This window comes from Manacus vitellinus, unplaced genomic scaffold (assembly GCF_001715985.3).
Source record: "Manacus vitellinus isolate BGI_N305 unplaced genomic scaffold, ASM171598v3 scaffold_11_pilon, whole genome shotgun sequence".
NCBI lineage: Eukaryota > Metazoa > Chordata > Aves > Passeriformes > Pipridae > Manacus > Manacus vitellinus.
In genome coordinates, this window is record NW_021938895.1 from 1,398,138 (window position 1) to 1,422,121 (window position 23,984).

The following is a 23,984-nucleotide window of genomic DNA, read 5'->3' on the forward strand; positions in this document are numbered from 1 at the left end:
TGGAACTGGGTGAGCTTTAAGGTCCCTTCCAACTCAACCCGTTCTGTGATTCTGTGAATGGATTATTTGTGAATGTTGATAGAGCAATTATCCACCCTGCCCCTTGCTGTTATACCCTGTTGTCTCTTTTTTTCACAGCATATGCCAAAATTTAATTCCATTTCCATCAGTGGGTACCACATGCAAGAGGCAGGAGCTGACACCATTCTGGAGTTAGCTTATACTATAGCAGATGGCTTGGAGTACTGCAGAACTGGGCTTAAAGCTGGCCTCACCATTGATGAATTTGCACCAAGGTGAGCTCAAGAAATTTGCAACTATACAACTCACTTTTGGTAAAACCTCTAAGACAGTTTAATATGAAATTCTGTATTTTTAGGCATACAAGCAATGTTGGCAATGCTCACGTTGCAGATAGGTTTGGGTTTGTTTTTGTTATGTCATTTCAGTTGTAAAATCTATTTTGTCCAACACCTAGGCTAATAAACTGAATAAAGCTCATGCACAAGCATTGTCAAGGTCAATTTTAATTTAATTTTCAGCAGAATATTGTATTTTTTGTATAGTTAATGCCAGACTAGGCAAGAATTATAGTTTCAGTAGTCTTGTTTATTTACAGATTCCTTAACTATACAGTGAGTTTAAAAAAGAGGAGGTGTGGTGCATGGAGCCTGTTGCACATTCAAGCTGTAGAAATCAAATGAATTAACCCATCCCTGACATCTGTGGCAAGATCCAAGTGGATCATGTAGAATAAGATACAACCTTATTTTCAGACTTTGAAGTGACAGGGAATTCTGTAAGAGCTTTTGGCAAATTGTTTCCATAGCTAATTCACTGTTAAAAAAGTGCATCTTTAGTATAATGACTTTTACTGGTGTGAAGTGTGCATGTTTACATTTAAAAATCATAAAAACTGTAAGTAAGCAAAAGTATATTGATCAGTCTGTTCCCTGATTAAGCTGATTTGGATTTTGATTAAAATCATCAGGAAAAGGATGAAAGCCTGCTTGTAATATGTAATGTCTTCTCATGATAAGTAGTTTGTGAGTGTAACTGCAGTAGTAGATGGTGTCTGGGAGTATTCCCTGGCACTACACTGTCACTGTCTGTACTTGCTGGAACACTGCTTGACTGAGAGCTCCCCCAAAACAGTCCCTGGGGACAGTTTAGCAGCTCCAGGGGCCGCTGGCAGTGGCAGTTTGCTTGCAGTCACCCTGTTTGGAGGCTAAATCACTTTATTGACATAAACGTGTTCGTTCTGTAGCAGCTGGCATCAGTGTCCAGGAACATTCCCATCATCTGCAAAAATAAATTATCAGAGACGTTGCTGTAGGATTTATCCTTTACTGAAACAAAATTATTAGAATGGTTTCATGTTTTGTCCTGTTCATGTGCTCTTATTACAGGCTCTCCTTCTTCTGGGGAATTGGGATGAACTTCTACATGGAAATAGCGAAGCTGAGAGCCGGGAGGCGGCTCTGGGCTGACTTGATTGAGAAAATGTTTAAGCCCAAGGATCCCAAATCTCTTCTGCTGAGAGCTCATTGTCAGACTTCGGGCTGGTCTCTCACTGAGCAGGTTAGAAATGGGACTGTCATCATCTTCCTCACTTAAATATGTTCTCATGGCGTGGATCTAAAAGGGGCCTGCTGGTGTTACTAAGGTGCAGCTTCCTAAAGGAGGACACCTGTCCCACTCTTGAGTTTGACAGATGCATACACAAGCATTGGATACATCTTTATATCAATTCAGGACTCAGAGCATGAAGCCCCCTCTTGTATTTGTCCTGTAAGTTACCTTTTCAAAATGCAGCTGAGGAAGGAAGTAGAGGCACTTTTTTCTCAGGATCGCTGGCTTGAGAATGCATATGAGGAGCCAAGGAAGTCACTCATGCCCCTGATGACAACTGCTGAAGAGGGAAGGAATGGTTACAGCTCATCTGTTCTTTGGAAACTGGGTGCACTCTCTGTTCTTCCTGTTCACTTACATTACAACTAGAAAATAAATCATTGGAGTGCACATAGTTTCCCAGGTGAGGTCGGAGCTGAGTTCCAGCTCTGATTCCAAGGCCTGCTTCTCAATCAAAGTCAGGCAATAGGAGTTATTTTTAGGTTGTGATTGCAACCATTGTTATTTGACTTCTGTGCCTTGGTTTTATTCTTGTTTTTTGGTCGAAGTAAATGTAATTTTTACTTACGTTGCAACAACGCAGTACAACTAAAACAATGGAACTTTCTGAGCAGTGGCCTTTGTGGGTCCTCCAATTAAAAGTATTGTGTGGGTACAAAAATATTAATATTATTAAAACGATATTCAGCCATCTTCAGGTCTCCAGTGTAAATAATTTTCTGCCTGGAATCATAACTCCTTTTTTCTTGTCTAAGCATTACAGTTATCTTAATGTAACTTCTCAGTGCCCGCTGTTTACTCCAGTAGGTTTCAGCAGGCAAATATATTTTCCTTTGACCTGCCTTTAGATATGTACCTACTTATAGGTGTTACATTCTTGCTTATCCAAATCCCATTTATCTGTAATTCTTTAAATGGAATACTTGAACCAGAAAGGCTCCAGTGCAGGCAGAATTACCACGTTCTGTAAAACAGTGATATTAATTCCAATTCTTTATGGAGGATAATATAACTCACATTGGTTCAGTTTGCTTTCTTCAAGGCCACATTGGTGGCTCTAAATTTTTTTGTATACATTCATCTCACCAGAGCACTTCAAGAAGTAGGTGTGCAGTCTTGACCTATCAATGAATTCTCTCAATAATCACATTAAAAAGTACAGGCAGCTCACTTTGTGAGTCTTCACTCCATCTCAGAACATGGAGACCACCAGAACTCCTCTTTAACTGTGAGGACACTCACATACAACTCAACTCAGGTGTCTGAGAAGAGCAGATAAAAATTTTGACCTAAAGACTGAGATTATATTCTGTAATACTGACTCTGTTTCTATAGCTATCTTTCAATTTTATAGCACTAGCAAGTTGCAACTGTAATTTCTACCTTTAGGTAATGTTGCCATTAATGAAAATATTTAAGTACATTTAGTTCCAAAACAGATCTTGACTAGTAACCTGTCTGACACACGTGCTGTTCACTGTTCCAAGAATTCTGGATTCTGAGAATGGAGGACATCAGGCCTACCTGTTCCATCCTCTCCAACTTGGATTCATTAAGGCCTTCTAAGCACCACTAAGTATAAGTTAGGCTTTGATTTGTTACCATCATCAGTTTACTCACACACTGATTATGTTGTCTTTCTTTCTGGATTAATCTCTGTGTTAAGATACTGACAAGTGATAAATCCATTTGATTTGATGCCTGTTACTGATTGGGCTTTTCTCAGCTTTTGTTCTGATTCCAGTGTTTCAGTGGGAAGTCTTGCATCCGTTTCCCTGCAGAGAGTGTGTGACCAACCATGGCAGAGCCTCTGAGTTCCAGAGCTGTCCTTTCCCTTCCAGGATCCCTTTAACAACGTTATCCGCACCACGATCGAGGCCATGGCTGCAGTTTTTGGGGGAACACAGTCCTTGCACACAAATTCCTTTGACGAAGCCCTGGGTTTGCCCACAGTGAAGAGTGCTCGCATTGCCAGGAACACACAGATCATAATCCAAGAGGAATCAGGAATTCCTAAAGTGGCAGATCCCTGGGGGGGATCTTACCTCATGGAGTGCCTCACCAATGATGTCTATGAAGCTGCTTTAAAGGTCAGTTTGCATAACCTGTCCTGGGAAAACTTTAGGGATGGGAGTTTTGAGAAATATATTTTAAGGGACTATTTGATAAGTTGGTAACTTCTAAACAAGGAATTATTTTACACTTCTGCTTCAGTGATTTCTTTGTGAATGAACTTTACAAAATACAGTTTAGAGCATGGGACTGGACAGGTAGGCATAATAAAAATTTGGATGGTAGTACAAGTACAAAGCTCATTTTTTTAGACCTTGTTACTACTCACTTTCTCAATCCTCTTCATTTCTCAGCTTATTGAGGAGATAGAAGAAATGGGTGGAATGGCCAAAGCCGTTGCTGAGGGGATTCCCAAACTTCGTATTGAAGAGTGTGCAGCCCGGAGACAAGCCAGGATTGACTCTGGTAGGAGCAGGGAGGTGAAAGTAGGGAAAACTGCCACTAGAAACCTTTGTATAAAGGGGTTTTTATACACGTTTTCATTGGGTTTTTGTCATCTTGGTTTAAGAGTAACAGATTGTGAGTGGTAAAATGAATGGTGATAGTTTTATGCCAGTGAAAGCTTCTGGAAAAAGATTTGTGAAATACAGTGCCAGTGCAAAAAGCCTTAGTTGACATATTGAAGATTAGACTAGACAAGGCACTAGAAAGACCATTTTAAAGGGATATTTGGAGCCTTCAATACTTAATAGATTAATTTCTGATAGGAGCTTTTATCCGTGATTCCTGAATTAAAAAGCAGGAATGCCACCAGATGGCGGTATGGAATGCAGCTGGCCAGATTCCTGGGGTTACTGGAGAAGCCATTATTCCTGGAGACCAGAAAAAATGCAGTGCAAAGGATGATACAGCTCTTTATTTGTGATATACGAATGTGTATATGAATGTGTACACATGTGGTATATATATATATGTAGAGATATTTTTACATGTGTCCTTATAACTCTATTCTACTTTTTGTAATCTGAGTTTCAGTAGCAGTCCAATAACAGAAAACAGGGATAACTCATACATAAAAGAAGTTAAATGAACTTCTTTGTATAGAGGATAAATTTGAAGCAGGTCCTAATTAAGACCAATAAAGAATAATCAGTCAAGTTCTGTGTTTTCTCTCCCAAGGTAAATTACTTGATGTTGCTTCAAAGAGCATGTTAATGTTATCAGGCACTGCAAAAAAAAATGATTGATAAGTTCATACTGGCTGAAAGCTAAAATATAGTTTTCCACTCCATTTTTATTCACATGGAGTAGTTTTAGGTAGGAACTTCACTCTATTTGATAAGTCAGAAAAGTAAATGCAGAGGAGTGCAGGAGACCAGCACTTCTGCTTAATTCTATAAGATTCACTTATGTAAGCTTAAAAATAGAAAATGGCCAATGTATATTAGGGGCTCATTACTACATCAGTTTGTAAGATAAATATTGTTCCATTTCATATCTTTTTTTCTGGCCCAGTGTTCCCTGAGTTGAATGTTCATACATTTAATCACCTCTCATCATAAAATCTGGAGAATACAGACTTAAATCCTTTCTATAAGAGAAAATCTTACATGTTTGAAATGAATATAGTTATAATGCATTATAATGCTCAAAAAGTTCTTGTCCTGTTGATACTGTGTCTTTTCACAGTAGTTTGCAAATGTATTCTGAGTTTCTGGTGTTTCCACTGGAAATAGGGTCTGAAGTAATTGTTGGAGTAAACAAGCATCAGCTGGAGAAAGAGGAGACAGTGGAAGTTCTGGCCATTGATAACACTACAGTCCGTGCCAAGCAGATTGAGAAGATCAACAAGGTGAGAACAACCTTTTTAAAAAGGGAACTTCTTGTAATTGCAGATAGAACTTGAGTAAAGGTGCTTTGCTAATTTCTCTAATACTGAAACACAGTATTAGAATACAGACAAAAATGTTTTCGTTACATTGACTTGATTTTCCTCATTGTATTTCTGATAGTCTCATGAAAATGTATCTAACCTTTAAAAACTGGGAGCATTACAGGTCCTGAAAATAAGATAGGAAACAGCTATGCAATGTTCTGCTCTAAAAACAGGTAACATTGCTTAGTCACTCAGACTGTTTGGTGCAGCTTGTCAAGAGCTACTGAGGGACAGGGTTATGGAACCAGAAATCAATATCTACTTTCATAATCAGTAAAAATGTAGATAAAACTGGCTTAAGAGTTATGTTATGGACTTGTACACATTTTAAGTTTTGAGGTGCCTTTTTACTTCTAATCTTATTGAACTATATAGTGCATATTGCCAGTTCCATACCTTCAGAATTAATATTTGAGATCAAACAGTCTTACACACTCAACTTCCCATTTCACTTTGCAGTTTCTTTTAACCCAATATCTTTCCCCTGCACTGTAGGTGAAGGCCAGCAGAGATAATGCAGCAGCCCAGCAGTGCCTGGATGCTCTGACAAAATGTGCTGCCACTGGGGAAGGAAACCTCCTTGCTCTTGCAGTGGAAGCAGCACGTGCCAGGTACTGGGGGTGAACAAGCAACTACTGCTTGAAAAATCAGTGGCTCATTTTCACCTTTTCACTGTTACTGGGTGTGGTGCCAGTGAGATTGGTGTCTTGAGATGTTTTGGGATTTTTCTTCAGAGGTGGAAGTAAAAAGTGGCTGCAGTTTCACACTGTCAAATAGACCATTATTGTATTTTACAGCCTCTTAAGGCCATGCTTTAATTTCTTACAAGGAACCATGCAGTTATAAAGAATCTTGTGTGAACTGAGATTGTTCATACACACTGTGCTGTTTACAACTCATAATCTTACCAGCTTCAGGATGTAACTGGGTTTCTCTGTCACCCTGCTGGTTCATGGGTCAAGGAGCTTAAGAAGTGTCTGAGATGTGAAAATGGATATTCACAATCTCGTCATGCTCTGTTGCTTCATCTTTCCTTGCACCACAGATTGGTGTGAAAACATTTTTTGACTGAAGGAGAAATCAGTTTGCTTAGTCAGGCAAAGATGTCAAAGATGCTCTTGAGTGGTGCAGTGAGACATTCTCAGAGTCCAGTGGAACAGTTACTTTTTTCACCCAAGGTGCTTTTGAGGCTGTTTTCTTTCCTGTTTCAAGGTCAGCATCAGTCTCTAGAATAGATCCTGTCTGTCTGTTCCTTAATTAACTAAATGCCCCAAAAATGAGCAAACCAAATTCGCTCTTTATTGGAGTGCTGGCCTCTTTTTACTGTGATATCTCAAATTCTTTCATTGAACACTTAACAACTGTATTTTGAATACACTTTCTCCCACACAGAGCTTGTCAGGAGTCTCCAGCAGCAAGTCTATGCCCTGTAGGACACACAAATGAACAACATCTTTGCTGGTCACAGTTGTGCTTGTCTTTAATGAGATTGACCCAAAGCTTAGCCAAGAGCCAAGCTCCTCTTGTTGGGAAATCACCTGCTTTTGGGGAAGCACAGGGAATCTCTGAGCAGTGAAGGGCTCTGATCCAGCACAGTTGGTCAGCAGTAATTCTGAGCAGTTAATAAGGCATAAACAGTTTATATACAAACATATTGCCTCAGCCACCAGATATTTTTGAGGGCTATAGACTGATAAAAAATCTCACTCTGTTAAGAAAAGAGACTGTATTCCTGCCTCCAGAGAGAGCTATTTCATTGTGGATGCATATGTGGCAGAGATTTTAAAAAAAAGTTTATAAGTTTGTTGGTAAACAGTAGGAGAGCATTCATGAGTAGCTGAAAAGCAAAACTCCTGTTATTACTTAAGAACTTTAGATTTAAAGGTTTGCAGGGATTTTATCTCTCTTTTAAAAGGGCCCAACCTCCACTTGGCTGCTACCTCCTTTCAGGTGGTTGTAAGGAACAAATGTGGGAGAAAATGTGAATTCCAGAGGTTTGAAATGTGCTTAGCAGTAGCTGAGTTGGCTGGTTGGTTGGTTTGGTCTCTATATCTCAGCACATGTGTTTTATTAAAGCAGTATTTTTATTTCTTTCCTTTGACAGAGTTTGCAGCAAGTTGTATTCAGCACGAATTTTTTAATTGCTTTAGGACAGAGGCTGTTATTTCTGATGTTTGTACAAGAAAACAGCACAGCCTGGTTTGCTTCTCTCACTTGTGCTGCAGCAGTAAAGTGTGTATTATTTCAAATGTGCACAGTGTGTCCAGTAGCAAACAAAAGTTGTAACTTGTACACAAATAAATTTCCCAGATTCTTCTGCATCTTAGTGGATAAGGAGTCAGGAGTAGAGGAGAAGAGTAATAAACACTGAAATAAAAACATAAGGGAAAGGCAAGCATATTCCACTTAGAATGTTAGGTTTCAGTCTTTTCTGTGTGTTCTTCCTGGGTTTTTCCCCTCTTGATTTATATTTTGTGTTTTAGTATGCATCTAAATGCAAGATCCTACAGTCTGAGCCCCCCAAAAATCCCTGTTCAGAAAATCTGATTAATTTTCTGAAATATTTTGCCATGCAGTGATCCCCATTGCCTTGTCACTTGTAAATCAATTCTCACATCAGCAATAAAGTACTTTCTTAAAATTACCTTTGCATGTTCTGTTAGTGGGTGACAGTGGGGTGAGTCACATGTTCAGAGTTGCAGCACTGAAAGGGAAAGGAATGGAAATTAATTTGTCCTGCAGCAAGGGAAATAGTTGGGCCAGTGCCAGTGATGCCTGTGTCCTCTTTTCCTTTCAGCCTCCTGATAATATTCCTGCTTTGTGTCTGTGCCTCAGGTGCACTGTGGGAGAAATAACAGATGCCATGAAGAAGGTGTTCGGGGAGCACAAAGCCAGTGACCGGATGGTGAGTGGAGCCTATCGCCAGGAATTTGGAGAGAGTGATGAAATCCTGCATGCCATCAATAGGTGAGAATTGCTTCCCAGGTAGCCAGACATCTAATAACCTCACATTTAATCCAGGAGGTACATGTGCTACTCACTATGCCCTAAAAAAGCATTTCCCAAACCTGAGTGACATCCCCAGATCAAAGCAATGACCTACAACAGTGACCTGCTAAGCATGACAGGCACTCTTGTGCCTATAAGCAAGGAAGGAGAATGACAAGTGCAGTAAGACAATAGTAAAAAATTGAACTTGTATTTGCTTGCAAACACCAAGGTGATGTTATGATTTGAGGATTTTGTTCAGATATTTTGTTCAGTGTAATAGTAATCTCTAAAATATTTCCAGCAATTCATATTACAAAATCTTGATCTACCCATAATTGTTCCTTACTAAAACTGTCAGGCTAAAATCTGTCTGGATATCCACATACAACTTCCAGTCTCTGGGTGCTACTTACTCATATCCCGATGGAGAAAACATCTGAAGACGTTGGTATGTGTGAAAACAGCTGCCTGTTTGTGCCTTTTCTCAGCTTCTGCCTTCACTGCTGCCCTCAGGGGTAAATTGCTGTAGTGGGAGGTGATGTAATTCCAATCGATGCTCATCAGTCCCTGCTGTGTTGGGGCTTACATGTTAAAGAGTTCAGGCTGTCTGGAAAGGGAATTACTTGATGACTTCACAGTGGTGATGTTCAGATTGACTTGAAAGTAGTTGTGCTGGGGAATGTCTTATTTTAAATATTTAAGTTTAGGTATTTTTAATTATGGTTTTTACGTGAAACTGAACTGAACTAATTCCTTGAAAATCAAAATGTAGCTCCCTTTTTTACAGAGAATCACAGAATCATTTAGGTTGGAAAAAGCCTCCAAGATCATAGAATCCAACCTTTGACCAATCACCACCTTGTTAAGTAGACCAGACCACTCAGTGCCACGTCCAGTCGATTCTTGAACACTTCCAGGGATGGTGACTCCACCACCATCCTACCTTTATGTCCAAGGTCATGTGTACCACTTAGTAAACATGGTGACAAAACTGGATTTGCTGTGTGTCACTTTGCACAGCCCTTCATAAGGGTGATTTCACAGTGCCCAGCACATAAACCAAGCCCAGAATTCCAGGGTCTCATGTGGTTTTAGCCTTGGCAGGCTTGGAGCACCTGGAGCTGTTCTTGTTGGGAGGGAGCCTGGGGATGGGGAAGTAAGAAAACAAGAATGTGGAAACAGAAAACAATACAGAGAAAAGGATTTAGAGATGTCACAAATCAATTCAGGTACCTGCTTCACTGATACTCTTAGCAGTCCTTAGGCTGGCCTGACTCCTGTACACCCTCAAGCACAAGCTCTCTCAGTTTGCTTCCTCAGGCTGTCTTGACATAATTCCTTTTCAAGCTGTCCAGTACAATATTAAAAAAAATCAAAACAAACAAACAAAACCACAAAAGCTTTTATTTCTAAGAAGGGGTAGTCTTAGTGTCCCACTCACAGACAAATCCTGGTGGTACATGAATAATGAGCAATAAGATGAAAGAATAATATCTGAGGCTCTTCAATACAAGAGAAATATCAACAGCTACTATCCAAAAAAAGAGGGGCAATGGAACAAGTACACAGAATATGGGATACAGTAATCCTTCTCTGGACAGTCTTGTGCCCAGTGGAATGGTGATGATGCACAGTGTGATATCCAGGACCTGTCTCTATAACCTGTGTGCAAGTACTTTTGAAATAATCAGACATAATTATTCTCAAAATATAAAAATTGTGGTTTAGTTTGTTGTAATTCAGCTCATTAAACCCTCAGAGAATTCAGCATTTTGTTAGAAAGCAGAAGGGTAGTGGAGTGGTTTTTTTTTAAAAAGAACATTTTATTGGTGAGGCTGATAAATGCAAGAAGTGAGTTAGTGATTGTATAACATGAATATTAATATAGTGGTTAGTAATTATACAACATGAATTTAATATATTAATATATTGCATAGCCAAGCCATGACTTAGAAGATGTTTTTATCTGATGTACAGAAATTATGCTACACTTGCAGCCAGTGCATTTTTTATGTGTGGAAATACTTCTAATGCTTCTCAGTGACTTGCAGTGATACAAGAGGTGTTTTCCACCAGAGTTAACAAGTTCATGGACCGTGAGGGGCGCAGGCCTCGCATTCTTGTGGCAAAGATGGGCCAGGACGGCCACGACAGAGGGGCCAAAGTCATCGCCACGGGATTCGCAGACATCGGCTTCGACGTGGACATCGGGCCCCTCTTCCAGGTAGGACCGACTGAATCCAGTGTGTTCCAAATGCATCCATGTTCCCTCTGAAAATGGAGGGAAGCCCCAGGCCGGGGCTGTTCCCTGTCCCATGCCCTGTCTCCGCGCAGACCCCGCGGGAGGTGGCGCAGCAGGCGGTGGATGCCGACGTGCACTGCGTGGGGGTGAGCACGCTGGCGGCAGGACACAAAACCCTGGTGCCCGAACTCATCAAGGAGCTCAACACCCTCCACCGCCCAGACATCCTGGTCATCTGTGGAGGTGTCATCCCACCTCAGGTACGGGGCAGCATCCTGTCCATCCAGGCCAAGAGCTGCTTTATCTGTGCTGTTTTATCTGTTTCCTCTATCCTGTCGTGTTAGAGGGGATTTACAGGTACAAGGTGGTCACAAAGCACTGTCAGGTCTAACTGTTCTGATTTTTGCTACACCACATCCTGGTTTAATTGTGGGATGGAATATTAAGCTGTGTTATGAAAAGATGAGCCTCAGGGAGATGTTCTTTATGCTCTGTTGTTTCCCATCACCAGTACTTTGCATGTCACTGGTACAGGCTGTCTCCTGTCGTAAGAGACCTCATGGCTTCCAGCCATAAATTTGGGAAGAGCCACAGCTGGTGACTAAGACTGCTGGCAGGTCCCATCACACATCTCATTCACTGTTCAGTCTCTCCTCACCATCACAATCATTAGGCCTCAGTGTTGCCTCTCATTCCCTCTGCTTTCTCCTAAACTATTGAACAGTTTGTTTGATTACTGTGCAGTCACATCTGTGCTTTTCTCTTACATTTTTCCTTAACTCATCCACAGTTTGCCTGGCTGTATCACCCTTAGGGTTATCCTCTCTCTACAGTGATTCAAATTGATTTTGCACATAGATCTCCCCTTTTCCCACACTTCTCCCTTTGTTAGCTAATTAGGAAAGCATTCAGGAATTACAGACTTTTAAACTGAACAAACAAAACTCGTAGTATTTTTCTGGGAGACAAATTGTGTTCTATCCAGTACCTCTCAAGAGGCTGCTACTAACTAATTTGTGGTTGAAAAAGATACAGAATACCTTATATAAAAGTAAGAGTGAATGCAGAACTGCTTCCCAGATCTTTTTGATATTTCAGGACAATCATAAAATTAGATTAACTTAGATGGCAAGAGACCACAGGGAGTCATCTGCTCCAAGCCCTTGTTTACAGCAGTATTTTCAAAATTAGAAGTTAGATCAAACTTAGATTAGGTCATTCAGGGTCACAACCAGTTGGCTTTTGAAAATTTGCCAAGGATTGACATGAGTCTGATTATAAAGAAATAAAATCTTTCCTATGGATTTATTTTTATATTTCTTTTTTACCTCCTAACTACCCTACTTTTCCCATCTCCTTGAAGCTGTGCTGCCTTTCTCTGGGATGGGTTGCTTTCTCAGGGCCAGCATACAGGATAGAGCATACACAGCTATAAATGAAAGAGCAATTTTCTGTTGAACCATTAACTGTAGATCTTAAATCTATTTTTGAACAGGATTACGAGTTCCTGTATGATGCCGGCGTTACCAACGTGTTTGGTCCAGGGACTCGCATTCCAAAGGCAGCTGTGCAGGTGTTGGATGACATTGAGAAGTGCCTGGAGAAGAGGCAGCAATCCATGTAACTCTGGAATGTCACGTCACAGCAGCCTTACACCACTTGCCTACGGAACGGGATCATCACAAGGGATGGCCAGCCACAAACTGCTTCTACTGCCCCCTGGCCTGGTGTTTTGTGCTTTCTAAGAAAGTTGTAAACTCTCTGCTTTGTTCTATTAGAGGATTATTTATATATGTACTCACCAGAAAATTTTATCTCTAGAACTGTGACTTCAGGAAATGAAGGGAATTCACAAAAGTGTGTTTGGGTTTTTTTTCCAGATATACTGATAAATAAACTAATTGCAGCTCTTTTGGTTGGTCTCTTTTGCATGTAGAGAACTTGTTTTGCATTTTTTTGGCAGTCACTGTGGACCTGGAACTCTTCAGGCAAAATCACTGAAGTTCAGCAGAGATATGGTTGAATCCAGCAGCACTTTGATTTGGAAAATGGTGACATCTCAGGGAACAGCAGTGCTGTAGAGAGAGCACAGGTGCACAGCTGCTCCTGCGTGGGCTACTGCCACATACAATATTTGTATCTTATTAAACCATGAAATTCAAAAATTATGGTTTATCTACCTCCTCTAGTGGGAGGTATCCCTGCCCATGGCAGGGGGTTGGAACAAGATGAGCTTTAAAGTCCCTTCCAACCCAAACCATTCTGTGATTCTATGAAGCCGTTCATCAAAAAGGCATTGAGTTCCAATTTATTTTAATACAAATCAGTGTTAATTTTCTTATTTAACTTTATATGTCATCATCTGAGTAGGGAGGAGGAGTATCCTCAATGGAAAGAAAGGAGCCAAAGGTGGCTCACTCAGGTGTGGGTGTTTGCATTGTAAACTCCCTCAGTTTGGTGAGAGAACTCCTAAAATGTGAACAGGCCAGATCTGTTGGGGTTTTTACCTTAAATATCTGTTTGCATTGGGGTGACTGTGCTGGTGATTGCAAACATAAGGTGCCCAGACTCACTCCTGAGGGAAGAGCTTGCATCCTGCTTCCATGTCTGAAAAGATCATTTTGTTGACAGCACAGTCCAGGGCTGGATAGGAAATACCATGGAATTAGTTTATAATTTTTTATATATATATGGAATATATATATCTGGAATTATGTTATAATTTGACCATAAATTAACTTCCCAAAACTAAAAAAAACAAAAACAAAACAACTAGTCCCCTGATATTAATGCTATACTGGCTTTCCTGGATCTTTGGTCAAGGGCAGCCCTGCCTTTTAAATTTCCTATATATAAGATAAACCCACCTATGATTCAGAGTTTCTACTGGGGAAGTTTGGATTTGCTTCTTACTGAGTCTGAAAAATGAAAAATAAATTTGAGCCATATTTGATACACAAACACCTGGATTAGATTTTTAAAAATTAAGTACATAAACAGTTAATAATAGATTGGGCTATTAAAGTGTTGTATTTAAACATGAACAGGATACAGATCTTTGGGGTTTACAGAGTTTTTCCTGCTACAGAGCGGCTTATTTTTCATGTTACATACACTTTAAAAGCATTTACAAAGGGATGTGGACCTGTTCTGCTCCTAAGTTTTTCCCAGCAGAAGCTCCCATTACGCTACATTATTAACTTGGATGTCCTTGTTCCAGTCACTGATCTGCAATCAGCTGATAGGAATATTTATTTTACTCTTTATTTTAAACATCAAGCAATTGAGCAAAAACTCTGAGGAGGTGGTGGTTGAATTACAGTTTCATTTACCTATCAGGTTACTTTTTAAAGCTGAAAAAGTACTGATAGTTGACATTTGCCATGAGAAGTCCCTTTCCACACTTGCATAAGGCTCTCCTGCCTCTTCTTCCCATAGATTTTCCTTCAGTTTTCATATACTCCCCTCTCAGTTGCTGGTGTTTTCTCCTGCTCCTCACATTCCTCTCCCCCTTTCCCATTTTCACATGCCAGGGGCTGTTGGAGGTGACTGTTTTCCAGAGGATGCTTCACCTCACTGTATTTGGAGAGAAGGCTGAGTGCAGCCTTGTTCCATATGGAGCATCTGTGAGTGACAACCTAGGACAAGATAATGTCCTGGAGGCCAACTTAATTTAGGGATTTTCCACAAATTTTTAAAAATAAAGCTCCTTTAGTGCTCACGACACTTCCAGTGCAGGATTTCAAGGGATTTCCTTATCATTTTCTAATCCCCAATTTAGGAATTACTTAGTGCCTTAGTGTATGTCACAGCTCCTGCCTAATTTTCTTTGTTCTTTTGTAATCCAGACATGTAACAGGAATTCTCAGAGCCACAGAAGTCTTTAAGCCTATTTGTAATCCCACACTTGGCCTTAGCTGCAGTTTACAAAATGGAACTAATTATCACGGTTTGAGTGTGGCAAAAGTTTTCAAGAACTGAGAGTCCATTCACTATTGTTGTTTAAAATCTGGGCCAAAGCTGCCTGTGACTTAACTCTTCTTGCCTCCACCAAACCCAATGCAAAGGTTTGGTGGAGATTCCACTAGACCAGGAAGGTGTTCCTGCCCATGGCAGGGGGATTGAACTGAGGTGATCTTTAAGGTCCCTTCCAACTCAAACCATTCTCTGATTCTGTGTGGTCAGGGGAAGCAAGAGCTGCTGCAGCCACCAACCCATATTTTGTCGGAGATTTCAAACCCTGAGGGTAGGTATTGTGTCCTTTAAAATCACAGACAGTAAGCTGGAGAAAGATTTAAGCTGTAGGAGCTCATCAATTCCACCCCAGAATCTCTTTGGCTAAACCTGGTGTGACTGTACTTATCCTTTAAACTGAATCAGCAGCCTCTGTTTTCAGTGGCAATCATATCAGTGCCCCAGCCAGTGGGGAACTCAGGATCTCAGGAGCTCCCATGGAAGCCATGAGAGCCAAGACCTCACTGCAGGACAATTTACTGCTGGTCAGGTTATCTTGAGGATGCCTCGTGTCATCCTATACAGAGCACTCCTCCAGAAAAAGGGTTGTAAAGCATTGGAACAGGCTGCCCAGGGAAGGGATGGAGTCACCATGCCTGGAATTGTTCTGAAAACATTGGTATGGCACTTGAGGACATGGCTTAATGGTGGGGGTGCTGTGCTGGTGATTTTAAAGGTCTTTTCCAACCCTAACGATCATGATTTAAAACAAATGCTCCAACAGCTTTCATGGCAGAAAAGCTGCTGTGCCTCATCCAGAAACCGCCCGAGTGCACCATTCCTTCTGCTGGGAGCTTCCTTCACTTCCCACTGTGCCATTTGGGACACACAGAAGGCATTCTTCACTGGCTGCCACGTTCCCACCTAACCTCTTCCAACTAAGGCTGCTCGACTCCTTGAACTTGTGTTTTGAGGAGTTGGAACTACACCTCTGAGGGAGCAAGGAACCACAAGACGCTTTGAGAGCAGCCACGTTACCATCTTTCCCTGGCAGGGAATATTTCTTGCTCCCCATATGGTTTTCAGTCTGTATTGCTTGAAAGTTACACTCTCAGCTGTATTTATTTGGTAACACTTTGTGTGCAGCCTACGATTTCCTCTGATGGCTGTTTTACTGCTGCAGCCAAGAGCTGGCAGATAAATTGCATTAAAAAATCAGGAGTATAAGAAAAAAAAAAAAACACGAAAATAATAAATTCCCTTTTAATTATAGCTGCTTCCCTGAAAATAAGTTTAGTTTACGTGATTTTATGTTTAGTACATAAATCTATTTCCTCTAAAGTGGAAGTTTTTGAAAAAAAAAAATAGATTTTTTTCTGTGTAGTCTAAAGCCAATATTTGAGAGTTGCTTAAAAATGTATAATTAAACCTCTATATTTGGCATAAGATGTGCAGTGACAACCCCACGTGCTGCATCCCTACTTACTTAGGCCCAGGACTGAGCCCAGGTTTGACCTGTGCTGTGAACCCCGTGGCTGCGTTTCAACGAGCTGCAGCTCCCGGGTTCTCCAGCTTGACCGCCGGGGAGAGACGGACGTTGTCCCTCCCACTCCACATCATGGACACGGGATTCTCCGCGGAGTTGTCGGAGCTGAAGTAACGGACTCGCCAGCCACAGCAACACTGCAACTTTTTAATCTCACAGCGGAAGGTTTTGCTGAAGACGTAGTAAATGAAAGGGTTGTAGGCTGTGGAGGACTTGGCGAACAGGCAGGGCAGCAGCGTCACGATGGGCTGCAGGGAGGTGCTGGAGTTGAAGATGGACCAGAAGCTGGCGGCCGCATACGGGGTCCAGGAGCTCAGGAACCCCACAGAGATGAGCACGGCCATCTGGAAGGGAACACAGGCCTTCAGTTCACAGCCTGTACCAACAGGGCCTCATACTCCAGCATGCTTGAACCTGAAATACCTGGAGCTGTGCTTGTTGAGCTGTGCCATGAGCACATGTAACACTGGACAGGGCATAGAGGCTTCTAGTCCCACCCAGCAGATCTACACCGTGCATTTCTTATGAGGCAGCTGTTGTTTTCATCTCCTTCCCTGACCTGTCCTGGGAGATGCAACCCCAAAACAGCTCCACCAATAGACTTTCCCCCTGTGCTGGGCACTGGTGAGGTCCCACCTCGAATCTTGGGGTCAGTTTTGGGCCCCTTACTACAAGAAAGGCATTGAGGTGCTGGAGGGAGTCCAGAGAAGGGCAACGGAGCTGGGGAAGGGTCTGGAGCACAATTCTGATGAGAAGCAGCTGGGGGGGTTCAGCCTGGAGGAAAGGAGGCTCAGGGGTGACCTTCTCACTCTCTACAACTGCCTGAAAGACAAGTGGGGGTCTCTTCTCTCAGATAAGAAATTGTAAGACAAGAGGAAATGCCCTCAAGTTGTGCCAGCAGAGGTTTAGATGGGATATTGTGAAAGAAGTCTTCGCTAAAAGGGTTGTAAAGCATTGGAACAGGCTGCCCAGGGCAGTGGTGGTTTCACCATCCCTGGAAGCATTCAAAAAACATGTAGAAGTGGTGCTTAGGGTCATGGTTTAGTAGTGGACTTGGAAGTGCTGGGTTAATGGTTGGACTTGATCTTAGAGATCTTTTCCAACCTTAAAAATTCAGGGATTCTATGACTGGCCTCTAGAAATCTTGGATTAATTCTGCTTTTCCACAAGAAATGCACAACTGAAGTGCATATTTGAAAAAATGTTGTATTAAAAAATCCTGTTTCCATACAGAATTTCTGTGGAGCTCTCTCTCAGCATAGCCACTCTGTCAAGTGAAAATATCTGAGATGAGAGAACAAGACCTTCATTCCAACAGGAAGGCTTCAACAGCTATTCCAGCATGACTGGAAATCTATATATCCATGAAAATCTTGGTGCAACTGCCTAAAGATTTAACAATCTGTTCTGTACCTGTGATAGGTTATCCTGACCAAGCTGCTGAAATGATGAGGTTTTCAGGAGCTCTGTGCTCCTCTGAGTATGGATGAGACTGGAACCACATCTCCAACTTTGGTCAATACTACACAAAAGCAATGAAGGGTCATTGTGAGGGGGAAGGTCATCATGGGGGTTGGACTAGATGACCTTTAAAGGCCCTTTCCAACCCAAACTATCCTATAATGGCATGATTCTATGAGTTGTGCATAGCAGAGCCAGCTCTCTGCAAGCTCCTGATTACTGCAGACTCTTCCAAACCCATCAGGGGATAACTCACCAGTGTCAGCTTCTTCTCCAGTTTGGCTGCATTAGGGATCCTGTCAATATTCTGGATTTCTTGGTAGGCCTTATGAACCTTCCAGGCAATTCCCAAGTAACAGGCAACGATGGTCAGCGCAGGCAGGACTGTGCACAGGAGGAACATGCTCAGGATGAATGAAAAGCCATTGGAGGAGTTGTGGAACTTGCTCCAGGCTATTGTACAAGAGATGCCAAAGGGCTCAGGGCCATAGTAGCCCCAGCCTACCAAGGGTAGGATGGCCCAGAGCAAGGAGTAGAGCCAGATGAAAGCAATCAAGATGAAGATGGTGTTCTTGGTGATTTTGTTACCTGCAAGAAAGAGGAAGAGGAAGTATATATGGATCTCACCTCAGACACATGGTTTTTGCCATAACTGCTCCTCAAACAGAAGGATGGTAGCTACAGATACACCTGGGCTGCTGCTGCAGTTCCCAAACCTTTGGTCTTCTTGAGAAAGTGTCCATAGATTGGGTGAGACCTGAACACAGCTCTCAGTGCTCATCTAAAGCTTAGTTAGTCAGGGAGCTTTAAATGATCAAGTTGACCACAAATTTACTGTAGTCCCAGCCCTGGAATGCCAGGAGAATACTCCTTTCTCAAAATCCAGTATGTCTGCTTGGATACAAATAGGAGGAGAAGACAGTCTGGTCCAGCAAAACATTTGGGCTCTCCGCTCTCAGGTAGTTTCATTTGGTAAAACTGAGAAGTGGAAAACCTCACTGGTTAGTAAAGAATTTAATCAGATCGTTCTGGAAACATCAGGATTTGATATTGGACTAAAAGCTGAGGCTTATTCTACTGTTACTGCCCTGATACTCCATGCCATATTCCACAACAGTCCTGCCCAAACACACTACTACGAGTTTACCGGACAGGTGATGACTCACTGTTGGATTTGGATGAGTTGGTGACGAGGAACCGGATCACAGCCATGGCACACAAGGTCATCATGCTGCAGACTCCAAACAGGAAGCCCATAAGGGCATAGTAAATGCAGGAGGCATCTCCTCCCAGCCAGGCGTGGTTCCAGGCGGAGGCGATGGCCAGCGGGTACATGCTGATGGCCATCCCAATGTCTGCCACTGCCAGGTTCACTGTGAGCAGCTCCGGTGACTTCAGCAGGGAAGAGCGTTTTGCAGCTGTAGCAAGGACAGCTGAATTTCCAAGGATTGTCAGGATGGCTGAAAGAGAAGAATCAGCACAGACAAGAACAGAGTTAACACACCTGAGAAGTCCCTGGAAAGGATGTGACGTATCTGAAAGGGGCTGCAGGAGGGACTTTTTACAAGGATACGTAGTGATAGGACAAGGGGCAATGGCTTTAAACCAAAAGAGAGCAGGTTTAGGTTGGCTATTAGGAAGGAATTCTTCCCTGTGAGAGTGCTGAGACTCTGACACACATTGCCTAGAGAAGCTGTGGCTGCCCCATCCCTGGAAGTGTTCAAGGCCAGGTTGGACAGGGCTTGGACCAACCTGATCTAGTGGAAGCTGTCCCTGCCCATGGCAAGGGGTTGGAATGCTCCCCTTGTCCTATCACTGTCTGCCGGTGTAAAAAGTCACTCTCTCTTTTTTATAAGTCCCCTTTAAACACTGGAAGGCTGCAATGAGGTCTCAGAGCCTTCTGTTCTCCAGGCTGAACACCCCCAGCTCTCCCAGCCTGTCTCCACAGCAGAGGGGCTCCAGCCCTCGGAGCCTCATCACGGCCTCCTCTGTGCTCACTACAGCAGTTCCACGTCTTCCTTGTGCTGAGAAAGAATATCCTCACTTACTTCTCCTTCCTGCTGAAGAGCTCCAGCTGAACTGCCTGTCCTGCCTGCCTGTCCTTTCTCATCTATGTGCCCTCCACTTCCCAAAGCCTTCCCTCTTTGCAACGCATCTTCCACTGAAACCCTCTGGGCTCTGAGCTGCCCCGATGCTGTGCATGTGCTGGCTGGGCAGCTCAGGGTCCTCAGTGTTCCCTTAGAATCATCACGTGCAGCAGTTCAGACAGCTCCACTGTTCTCTGTGCAGTGGGACCACGGGAATTGTTTAGCCAGGGGGGTGCAACAGACCCAGAGTTTGCCTCGCAAAAGGACCTGTCAGACATATCTTATTCAGGTGTGCCACAGGGCTTGTTCATGACAGCAGTGTCAGAAATGCATGTACCAAACAACTCGTTTTCTCTTTTTTTTCAAGTGAACATGGTGCTGGAGAGACATTTTGTTCAAAGGTTTTCCTGAGGAGTTGTCCTCTAAACTCAGATGTGAGAGAGGCAGACAGAAAAAGCTTCTGTCATGTTCCCCTGTGGGTGTGGATGCAGGAAGGCTGTGTTTGCCCACAGATACCACTTAACAAAGTGCCCACTGAGGAATTAAGAGAGGCACATGGAACAAAATAAAATAAATGTATTGGCATTAGTACAAAAATCGCAGAGATGTCAAGGGCAAGGCTTAAACAAAAGGGAGACACAAATCTGAGACCTCACATCCCTCATTCATTCCCTTTCTGACAACACATATTCACTTGGCACCTCTGGATACACTGGAAGAGTTCCCTGAGCTCTCGGGAGCTGTATTTCTGCACACACAGGAGGATGCCCACGGTGGCTCAGCACCTGCTGACAGAGAGCAACCTGCAGCTTGGTGGGAAGAGCACCCTCCTGAAAAATGACAGCCACAGGCTGGGACACAGAATCGTGGAATCACAGAATCCTTTGGGTTGGAAAAGACCTCCAAGATCATCGAGTCCAACCATTAACCCAGCACTGTCAAGCCCACCACTAATCCATGTCCCCAGGTGCCACATCTACATGTCTTTTAAATCTCTCCAGGGATGGTGACTCCACCACTGCCCTGGGCATACTCTTCCAGTGCTTGACAGCCCTTTTGGTGAGTAAATCTTTCCTAATATCCAAAGTAAACCTCCCCTGTCACAACTTGAGACTGTTTCTTGTCATCTCGTCACTTGTTACTTTAGGAGAAGAGACCTTCCCCCACCTGGCTACAACCCCCTGTCAGAGAGTTGTAGAGAGCAATAAGGTCCCTCCAGAGCCTCCTTTTCTCCAGGCTGAGCTCTCCCAGCTCCCTCAGCTGCTCCTCATCAGACCTGTGCTCCAGGCTCTTCCCCACCTCCATTACCCCTCTCTGGGCTTGCTGCAGCACCTCAATGTCTCTCCTGTAGTGAGGAGCCCAAAACTGACCATCCTCTGGCTTCAGGAGGAACATGAACCCCATTGATTTGCTTTCGAGAGAGCCCTAATCACTAAACATGATGTAAGAAGTTGCCCTTAGTCTCACCCTCAGAGAGAGACATCCAAACCCACCCTCCCTTTTGCTTCATCTGCAGCTCTTCCCCTCCGTCCCACTCTCCATGGGACTGCTGGCTGGCATGGGACAAAACTGGACAAGAGTGGCTAGTAATCCAATAACTGGTGATGAGTGCTGCAGCCCATGCCCTGGCCTTTTTGTTTCCTAATAAGAACATAATTCCTGGGGATAAATTGGCAGCCCCAGTGAGGTGGCAAAGCTATGGCTAAATACAGCATGGTTTCTAGTTAAACTCAGTCCTTCATTTCTGAGAGCCCCTATGCAATACAGTGAGCCTGGCTGCCACACAGGGCTCTTGATCCAGTGCTGGGAGCTGTGCCTGAAGTTTCAATGCCTAAAAGCCCTTTAGGAGAGGTGTGAGACTGTAGCATGGTTGCACATCAGCAAGGGAAGCTCCAGCTTCCAGCCCTTTGTTGCTGCCCTTCCCATTCATTGCCTTAACTGCATCTATATATTTACATTTCTGAGAGAAGGGAGCTGGCATCCTGACTTGATCCAAAGAAAAACCCTTGGATGTTTTGTGGGCATGGATTTTCCTCACCCTGAGTTGTATTCTGTCAGCACAGCTGAGAGGACAGCACAGGACAGTTGAGTGCAGGGAGAATTGAGCAGAGCAGGGGGAGATGTGAAATGCTGAAGCCCAGCACTGCTGCCCAAAGCCTCAGTAATAAAGGACACAAAGGCTTATCTTTCCTATCTCAACCAAGGTTTTCAAGTGAGCTGAAGGAAGGAATTTTTCACCTTGGCAAAATCCAGGTGGAAAGCATGCCTAGATCAATTCCACTCCTCCCCAAATCCACAACAGTAGAAAACAGATCCTTGTGTACATGCAACAAGGTGACAAGGAAGACAACACTTAACTGAAGCCACGTTGGAGCAGGCTAGTAGATATCCCCACTTGTATTTCATTTTAACTCTGCCTGCAGCAGGGCAAACAGGCTGCTAAAAAAAACCAGAACTGCTATTTGGAAACACTTTGCTGTTCTATAGCAGTTCATCCTACCAAGACACAGCAAAATGACACCTCCCCCCACCAAAGGGTAAGACCCCAGTTGCTTTCCCGTGATCAGTCCCATGAAATGAGCTGCCTCGACTCAGCTCACATGGCTGAGATGCCAGAGTAAGAGATAAACAACTTATTTTGAATACTTGTGATGCCACAGAGGCAAATTCATGCTGGCAATTCTTCAGCATCAAAACAAAACATTGTGAATCCGAGAGCAGAGATTAATCCTGGTATCCAGGAGGGCACTAAGCAGAGGAACCTGTGGGGAAATAGATAGTCTGTCATTTCCCTCCAGCTTCCCCTGTCTGACCACGGCACAGCCAGGGAGTCCCTGTGTGCCTGTTCCCAGGCTCCAAGCAAATGAGCAGGCTGTGAACTCACCTATGATAAGAAGAAAGACCCCAGCTCCATAATCCACTACCGGGTGGAGTTTGGAAATGTACTGCTCCTCCATCATCCCTGCTGGAGGTGGGTAAAGGTTTCAAATCACAGGTGAAGTGGCTGCAGGAGCAAAGAGGCTCGTCCTCATGGTTTGCCTGCTGCAGGTGTGAGCTGGGTGTTGGGTGCTGTCAGTGCAGGGATCCTTCTGCTCTCTCCTTCTCCCTCCCTCTGCTGTGGCAGGGGAGAAGCCTGGAGTGAGAGGAAGGCTCTGTCCCTGAGGAGGTACAGTGAAAGCCAGGCAGGGCCACTGCCAGAGCGATCCCGCCTGCCTGGCTGGCAGAGCATCTCTCCACCCACCCTCTCCTCTCCCAGCCCTCTGCTCCTTGGCATGTCAAGAAACTTCACAATGCAAATGCCCTCAGATGAGTAAAAACAATTGTTTTTCAATGATCAGCAGCCCTGGGAAATAAATCCAGGCTGAGGGATCAGGCAAGGGAAGGAAGGTTGGGAGTTTCGTTTTCCAGGTTAATGGCTGACTATGGGAGAGACGAGGTTGGGGCAAGGGATCTCTGTGTTGAGGTGTTAGAGGGAAGCTGTTTGCTGCAGGGGCTCAGCAGAATCAAAGTCACACTGCTGAGGACAGGGCTGTTAGAACTGCTCCAGGGCAGAACTAGAGGATGCTGAATCTGTGAATGACTGCAAAGCACCAGAGAACCAACCTCAAAGGTCACTCCTGTGACACTCTGGCTGTTTGACCTGGCAAACAGCCACAGCAGGGCCTCATCTCCATGTTTGCCTTCACCTTATAATATCTGAGCCTAAAATCATCATGATCTAAATAATCAAACCATCATAATGAGCAGCCTGGTCTAGTGGAAAGTGCCCCCTGCCCATGTCAGGGGGATTGGAACAAGATGGTCTCTAAGGTCCCTTCAAACACTTTCTATGATTCTGTGATTGTATAATAATGCTCTTTCTGTCTGTTTAAACAATGCCAAGTTTGGCTCCAGGCTCTGAATGTGTGTCACAAGCCCATCTCTCTGTTTCCATACACAGGTGTTGATTTTGGTGCACAGACTTACAGCTCTGTAGTTGCAATGTCATTAACTTTAACTTCACTTTCAACCAGGGCAGCACCCAGCCAGGACAGTGAAGGGCTGATCTAGGCTAAATTATTTAATTCCAGTACCTGAATATGCTGCATTAGCATCATTCTCTGCTTGCCCTATTTTACTCTG

The 23,984-nt window shown here is 43.4% G+C and overlaps 2 protein-coding genes across 2 annotated transcripts in view; one reads left to right on the plus strand and one right to left on the minus strand.

Moving 5' to 3' along the window:
* The window catches only part of MMUT (methylmalonyl-CoA mutase), a 15,347-nt gene extending 2,620 nt beyond the window's left edge, over window positions 1-12,727 (plus strand). Inside the window, exons 3-12 of the mRNA XM_029965832.1 lie at window positions 139-296; window positions 1,410-1,581; window positions 3,474-3,722; window positions 3,999-4,110; window positions 5,382-5,497; window positions 6,077-6,192; window positions 8,417-8,548; window positions 10,649-10,796; window positions 10,907-11,074; window positions 12,310-12,727. Coding sequence (XP_029821692.1) covers window positions 139-296; window positions 1,410-1,581; window positions 3,474-3,722; window positions 3,999-4,110; window positions 5,382-5,497; window positions 6,077-6,192; window positions 8,417-8,548; window positions 10,649-10,796; window positions 10,907-11,074; window positions 12,310-12,438 — 1,500 coding nt within the window. The 3' untranslated portion in view covers window positions 12,439-12,727. The remainder of the gene's footprint in view (window positions 1-138; window positions 297-1,409; window positions 1,582-3,473; window positions 3,723-3,998; window positions 4,111-5,381; window positions 5,498-6,076; window positions 6,193-8,416; window positions 8,549-10,648; window positions 10,797-10,906; window positions 11,075-12,309) is intronic.
* A 3,583-nt stretch (window positions 12,728-16,310) lies between these two features.
* On the minus strand, window positions 16,311-22,819 carry LOC103755583 (opsin-5). The gene is made up of 4 exons (XM_018088916.2): window positions 22,747-22,819; window positions 18,942-19,235; window positions 18,032-18,363; window positions 16,311-16,658 (listed from the first exon to the last, which is right to left on the minus strand). Exons 1-4 carry the CDS (start codon window positions 22,817-22,819, stop codon window positions 16,311-16,313), a joined length of 1,047 nt encoding a protein of 348 aa, XP_017944405.2.
* Window positions 22,820-23,984: the final 1,165 nt, after the last annotated feature.